Here is a 7,676-nt window from a genome sequence, read left to right as displayed (position 1 = left end):
CGTGGCAAAGCACTGGCAAAATCTTAAATGTAGCAGTACTTGCTATCCAGCCCAAGTTCTCGTATTTCAGTTGTCTTGTAAAATTTATCTCTGTACCCAGCTATTTCTACATCCCAGGACCTTTGTGCTATGTCTCTTCAATGCAGGCTTCATTTTCTACAGCTTCCACAGAAATCTGAGGAACCTGCTCCCTCTTGTGCTCAGCCATTGGCTCTCACCTAAATGGGTAGGAATTATCTTCACACATAAAAATCACTTTCCTGCTAACCCCTATCCTAGTCCCGCAAGACCTGCTGGGTGATAGAACCACACAGCTCCCAGCAGGTAACAATACAAAATCAGTGTGTCAGATGAGTCAGACACATTAGTCATAAATGAATTAAAATTTTTGCATATTCCCCATAGTATCTAAATGATTCCCACATCATTTCCCTGGCCTGGCTAATGCAGTTATTTTCTGATTCCCATCATTCAGCATGCCAATGTTGCATGTCTCCCGCTGTTCAAAGTATAGTTCCTTTACTATCACCTGTGAATTACGTGGATGCACTTTTCAGGTACTTCTTCACTTTACTCCTCCCTATGGATCCTTTTCCATTCAGTGTCAAGAAACTGCTTCCAACTGGCCCTGGCTGCCAGGATTCATTGCTCACTCACTGAATCTCCAAGCTTTCACTTTAATGTTTTCAATTATGCTGTTCCTTTTGCTCATCATGACAATGAACATGCCAACATAGCTAGTTTCCTTCACATCCAGTCCCAACCCCTTTATATTAATGTATATAAAGAACTTGAAAACAAATAGGTTTCTGTGGCCACTTCCTATAACATCGATAAATACAGCCTGGTTGTTTCCTAGCTTGCCGCATTGTTTTTTAATAGAATTGCAGAATCACAGAATGATTTGGGTTGGAAGGGACCTTAAAGCTCATCCAGTTCCAACCCCCTGCCATGGGCAGGAACACCTTCCACTAAACCAGGTTGCTCAAAGCCCCGTCCAACCTGGCCTTGAACACTGCCAGAGGTGGGTCATCCACAGCTTCTCTGAATAACCTGTTCCAGTGTCTCACCACCCTCGTAGTGGTACAATAGATAGAACATTTAGAGGGTTAACACACTTTATTCTTTTATCTGTAGTCACACAGTGATGCAGTCAGTAAGTTCAAAACGACACTGCTGGTGAACAGGTTATTGAAGAACTGTCCCTCAGGGGACCTCCTGGCCTTGTCCCAGCTGCCCGCAGCAGCCTTTGCACTGCAAACAAACTCGATACCGCAACGCCTTGTGCTAGCAACTGTCCTAGCTGCTGTGGTGGACGGTGCCCCGAAGATTCTTCACCTGCCTCGGAGGGAGAAAGCTCAAGGAAAACCTGCTGGAGAGACGTGCGAGGACTGGCTGCTCGTACCCTTCTAGCTGTGCGAGCCCCCTCACTAGCCCCCCGGCGGCTACCCCCGACCCCCGAGCCGAGGATCTCCTCCCCAGGGACGAAGTCAGACTGCGTCCCCCCGCTGCCCCTCCCGGAACGGGGTTTCAGCGGGGAGCTTTCAGAGGCCCAGGGGCCTCCACGGCCGCCGCCGCCTCTCGGTCCCGGCGTTGCCCGAGGCCGTTGCTTGGCGACGCTGCGCGTTCCTGACGCGGCCGGATCGGAGCATGGCGCAGCCCCCACCGGCCTCTTTCTTCGGGGCCGTGGCGCCGGGAAACCCGGTGGTGGACAGATTCGAGGCCGAGCTGCGGGACGTCCTGGGCTTCCTCCGGCGGCTGCGAGGCGCGGGCGCAAAGCCGCAGCAGCACAACCTGCACCGCCACGGGTAGGGGCTGCGCCTCCGCCCCCTCGTCGCTCCCCGATCCGGGAGCCACTCGCCGGTCCCACCTGCCCCTGCCTCAAACACCCCTTCCTCTACCGCTCTCCGCCTTCAGCCCCTACCCTGCGGCCCCCCATGGGGTCCCTCCGCGCCGGCTCCCTGCAGGTCTTCCCCTCCCGTCGCGGGGACCTCCTGCCCTTTTCCTCCTTCCCAGCTCTCTCCTCAAGCCGCATCCCACAGAGTCCCTTCCCTCCCGCTCCCTCTGGCCTGGGGAGCGCTTCATCACCTGCCTCAGCTTCTCCGGCAGTGTGCCAAAACACCGGCAATCCGTTTCTTTTATTTGTTTGTTTGTTTGTTTGTTTTTTAAACCCCCAACATCTGAACGCCTCCTTTTTCTGCACTTCCTAGAAGCTAATGCTTTAGGGGAAAACCACAAGGTGATGCGGAATTTGGCAGCACCACTGTTGGCTGTGTTGGAGCTGCCTGAGCTTTCCAGGAGGAAAATCCCTTCTCAGTGCTGGAGCAACTGGCAGCCCACCAACATGTGCTACTTGCTGCGTGTGAGGGTGAAAACTTGTGGGCACGTACATGCCTTTAAAAGATGCACTCCTTTCCAGTAGGGCTACGTGAGGATAACACCACACAGCTCTTCTTGTGCATATGTCTATGTCTATGTTGGTATATCTTTATACACATTGATGCAGGCAGAACATATGGCAAATATAATTGTGCGTATTTGTTTGCTCGCATACATGCATATAACTGGGTATGCATAAATCTAGATTTTGTAATGCAGTTAAGATAGAGCAACTGGCATTTGTGTATGATTCATAGTGCATGCATATGTCTTTCATAGACTGTGCATTTCTCATGTAGCTCTCCCTACTGCATTTAGGTACATTAAGAGGTAAGAGTTCAAATATTTTTTTAAGGTACGTGGTTGATTTTCTATTTTATTATCTGAGTGGTGCTCTAAATTTACAGGTCTTAAAAAAAAAAATAAAGTTTCCAAGCTTATCAAAATTTCATTCAAGAACAGCACTGGAGTTAGGTTACAGCATGGTTAGCTCACTTGGATGCAGCTTCTACCCTTACCTGTTTCACTCAGAGCTTTCCTAGATGTAGTTCACAAGTGACACTTCTCTAAAGGAGCTGTAGACATTTCAGGAGGTACTCAGATTCTGCAGCCAAGCTTTTGTCTGCACTGGAGATCTTTCCTTATCTAAGCAGCCTGGATTTCTAATTTGTTTATGTGGTATGTTCATCATCAGGTCTAGGCTTTTACCTCTAGTGGTTTGAATCTCAGTATGGCTTTTTATGTTGCTTCAGCAGCTTCAGTGCTTTGCTACTTTTAAGCCTTTCTTAGCTTCAGAACTTATTTTGCTTTAGCTGATCTGTATTCTTACTTTGAAAGTTGTTCTCTCTAGTCCCCTTAGATGAAGGAACACCACCCAGCTGCTTTAGATGCCTCCAGAATTACTGATAATGAACACATCCGTTCTATCTTGTACACATTCATTGTATCTTATTGTTGGAAGTTGGGCATTCTGCATCTGATATGTTTGCAATGTCATACCTAAGTTACCAGTTTCTGTGATCACGATCTCAAAGCTTTTCTTTACTATGCCCTCTGGAGTGTTTTGGCCTGAATAGGCTGTGTCTTACTCAAACCGGTATTTTGAAGATGTGACATGTCCACACATAACTTGGTTGGCATGAGAGCATTTTCTCATCCAAAGAATTCTGCAGTGTTCATCATGGAGATGAGGACTGATGCTACGTGTATCTTGATCCTAGAAGTCACTGGTAATGATGATCCATACCAAAATTACAGGGCATTGAGAACATTGCATAACATAAAGCTCCCAGTAGCTCTGCATCCTCTGGCATTCTTCATTTGTATAGGGCAGTATGGCGGTAGAAGAAGACTGGAGTTCTGATTACTAGCATGTGTTCAGGCAGCTAGGAAAGTCATGAGTATTTATTCGTGATGTGAAATTTCAGGGTTGTTTCTCCCTTGCCTCTCATTGTTTGATAACTCAAAATTGGGGTGTGTGCTGCTTACAGAACCAGCCTTAGTCTAGTTGTTCCTATGAATTTCTGAAGGTAATGGCTGTTGCAGATGCTTTCCTAAATGCTCTAAAGACCTCTTGCTGTGTCATTTGTCAAGCTACTTTTCCTGGTATGGGTTGAGATCAAAGTGTTCCTGTTATTCAAGGAGCAAGAACACCAGCTTCCACATGGCAAGTATGTTTAGTTTAGAAAAAGAAAATTGTCAGCTTTATTCCTTCAATGCTGTCAGTCTTTGGTGTTGATAAGTCAACAGTAAGGCCATAATTTAGGCACTTACAATGTTCCAATGTAAGAAAAATTACTGAGGACCTGCCCTGTACTGTAATCATGAATATTTTCAATCAGAAGAAGTAGCAATCAAAAGTATTTTTTCCTCAACTAAACAAGAAGTTGTTTTACCCTATTTTCTTTTTTTGCAATCAGACCATCAAAGGATTACATTGAACTAGTGATTTTGTCTCGTGTGGTTTAACTACCCTTATTTAGTAAGACTTCTTTTGATCAGTATCAGAGAATCCTTTACTACCTGTAGTAAAGACTTTTTATCCTTAAGTGTAGCCATGTGGGCCTTATCCTGTGCATGCTATTATGGGTTCACCTTAGGGAGAAAGAAAATATTCATAGAGTGGTTGGAAATAAAGAAACTTAACCTCTGAGATGCAGCAACCCAGTATTTTTTTAAGAATTCACTTGCTTAACTTGTTAATGCTGGTGTCCTACAGCCTGTTTAAAGGAAAGGCTGATGAGCTGTTTGGGAAGTATCTCACTCTCCTACTTTGTGTGAAAGAAGAATTCCTGTGCGATGAAATCACTTGTAGTTGGTCATGGCCTTGTAGAAGAGATGGTTTACCTTATCCTTTGCATTGCAGTTGAAAGTCTACTCAGATTCGTCACTATTTCACTAAACTAGTTTATTACAGGTTTGTTACTTGTTTTTTACATCTAAGAATCTCAAGTGTTCAAAATAAAAAAATGAAAATGACCTTTACTGGTGACTTGCCAGCTGATCAGTCTGAAAGAAGTTTATTAGTCTCTCCTTCCAGACCTTTTCACAATTCTTACCATAGTTACTTTACAGCCTTACAACCTGATTAATTACAATTTTTTTTTTTGTTTTCTTCTTTCTCCCTCCTCCCCACCCTGTAGTATCCATCAATCCTCTTGGACTCTGGAAGTAAGCTTCTTCCAAGTCCAAAGGAGCACTGCTCAGATGCCCAACAGATTCCTTCACTTTGGAGCCTCTTTGCAGATTTCTCCCTACTAACTAGAGTGGGATACTTCTCTCAGTATAAGAAGTCAGTGGCCACCCAGGCTGTTAATTGCTTATGGATGGGCTAGGAGGGACTCATTGCCTATTTGGAAGGTGCTCTTCATCAGACTGGGCTATGGTTTCCTTTAAAAACATAGCGCCTCAGAACGTTTTATTCAGATTGTTTCTTTTGGCCTAGTTTGTGCTGTTACTGCATTTTTCCTTTAGGATAAACCTCTAGAATGTCCTGCTTATTTCTTTGCTGCTTACTTTCAAGAACTAAGAATTGTGCTGAGACGATACTTCTAGAAAAAAAAGGTTTATGATTGTTGCAGTTCTTTGGTGTAAAGATCCTTTTGGCAGGTTTCTTATACAGCCATTTGTTTCATCTTGAAATGTGAAGGTGGCTTGCAGATTTCTGTATGCAAAAAATCATGTTACTTGTTGTTCTTTTTTTTATTGTGAGTCTTCTTATAAGCTAAAATGAAGAGCTGTCTGGAAGACTGTGAAAATGGGTTCCAAGTTCCTGAATGTTAGAAAACAGTTTAAGAAAGTGTCTTGCATTCTGGTCTACCATCACTGTCTTAAAAGGTTGAGAAGTTCCAGCTACCTCACATTAATAAGCATAAGGTTTACATGTGAGAACTCAGCTAGAATGTTATTTTCAAACATTAATTCCTCTCTCTTCAGTTGTTTTCCTTCCTTATAAACTGCTACCTATGAATAATTTAACTGTTGTGGTTTCACAAGGCACTCTTTGCTGAGGTTTCTCTACAAGTGACTTGTTAAGAGAATAAATGTAAGAGACACCTGGCACCGTGAACACTCTCAATGCTACTAATAATTCAATAAAAGGATTCTTTTCTGAAAACTCCAGTTCTGCTTGTCAGTCTGCCTGATCAATTATTGTTTGTTCAGTTTGAATATAGCTTTCTGAAAGAAGTTGAGGGTGGAAAAAGGTGTACATTGAGAGCACTAGACCAACAGTCAACAGTCAGTAAGGACTGTAATATTGCCATGATGTAGTCAGTTCCTCTACAGAGAAGGCAGACTGCTTACAAGCAGTTACCATTTATGGGAGGCTTACTGGTTCAGCCAAATAAGTAACTTGTCACACAGTCATCCTTTAGGACTACTGTGGCTGGAATAACAGGCAGAGGCAACAGAAGAACATTGCAACTATCGCGTTTAAATCTATGTAACAAATGTATCATTTTTTTCTCTCTGAATCCTACCCTACATGATTTAAAATTTCTGAGCATTTCATGCCAAATGCAGTTCATGCTAGAGGCTTTCTAATGACTTTCTTCTTTTGTGATTCATGGTATAGGTCTATAACCATGAGCCCTATAGCTCTGTACACCATAGCTCTATATGGACCTATGGCTTATTCCATGGCTACCTGTTCCCAAGTTTGCTGTTACCTGACATGCATTGTTGTTTTGTCATCTTTGTTCCTGCTCTTAACATTTGTAGTTTCCAGGCAATAATCATTGTGAGCTGCATTTCACTGAGTTTCTTTAAAATGGCAAATTGCTTCTTCAAGCAGAGCCACTCAAATAACTGGCTGAAAGGTGGGACAGATTTTTTACTTGTCACCGTATTTGAACAATGCAAGGGGATTAATACTAAGACATTTTAATAAGAATTTACACAGGAGAAAATTCATCCCATTTTAAATGTGTGATAAGAACTAGTGACAGAAATGAAACCCAGAAATGTCCTTGGCTGCCTGTTAAATCCAGTTTTCATGATCACTTGTTTTGAAATATGTAGAGGTTCAAACAGATTTGGAAGAAAGGGGTTTTCACAACTTGAAGTTTTCCTGATTTGTTTACTTGTTAAGGCAGGTCTTCTGCCAGTTTAATCTGAAACCTTTTCTCTTGTATCTTTTTTAGAGCAAATACTTTGTTTAATATTTGGATCAAATATAAGCCTCGATTGCCAGAATGGTATTACAATGAAAAACTTCTGAAAGTTGGTGATTCCCTTGCTCAGATCAAAGTAAGTAATATGAAAACAGAAAAGGCTCCATCACAGTCTTTATTTTATTATGTTTCTATGCTACTTTAATTTTTAATCATATTTTACTGGAAACTATTTAGAAAGTAGTAAAAGCTTTTACAAAATAATTCCAGTGAGAGTTGGTGGTTTGGATCTCTTTCTTATTATTGTAAAATTGCCCTGATTTTTAAATATTTTTTTTTTATATCTGTATTTTCTGTGCACCCATAGCCTTTTTAAATACCCCAGAAACCGTCTTTAATATTTGTTTGACAGAGTACAGTGTCTGTCTGTGCCTTCAGATGCTGCTTAACTACAAATTGATGATGATAGAGCAGTGGTGGTTTGTTCTGCTGAAATGTCAACTCTATGCTCAGTTAACCAAATATGAATTGAATGCAAAGAGTTGTCAGGAGAGGAACCGAGAGCAAAACCCAGAGTGCAATTACACATCACACAGCTCATATATCAATGATGCTCCTGTACCTTGAATTCTCTGTGCTGTTCTTGTCGCCCCAGAAAAGGTAAATCACAACTGAAAAAGATTC

General features: G+C 42.5%; 1 protein-coding gene across 4 annotated transcripts in view; it reads left to right on the top strand.

The window, feature by feature from the left end:
* The first annotated feature begins 1,557 nt into the window (after positions 1-1,557).
* CFAP54 (cilia and flagella associated protein 54) overlaps positions 1,558-7,676 on the top strand; it is a 114,520-nt gene continuing 108,401 nt past the window's right edge. For all 4 annotated transcript variants that reach the window (XM_061454558.1, XM_061454557.1, XM_061454555.1 and 1 more), the window contains exons 1-2: positions 1,558-1,808; positions 7,023-7,128. In XM_061454558.1, coding sequence (XP_061310542.1) covers positions 1,651-1,808; positions 7,023-7,128 — 264 coding nt within the window. In that variant the 5' untranslated portion in view covers positions 1,558-1,650. The remainder of the gene's footprint in view (positions 1,809-7,022; positions 7,129-7,676) is intronic.

Source organism: Pezoporus flaviventris, unplaced genomic scaffold, assembly GCF_033815535.1.
Source record: "Pezoporus flaviventris isolate CSIRO_AGI_PZ_B2104156 unplaced genomic scaffold, CSIRO_AGI_Pfla_v1 ptg000016l, whole genome shotgun sequence".
Taxonomy (NCBI): Eukaryota; Metazoa; Chordata; class Aves; order Psittaciformes; family Psittacidae; genus Pezoporus; species Pezoporus flaviventris.
This window is presented reverse-complemented; position numbering and strand designations above follow the sequence as displayed.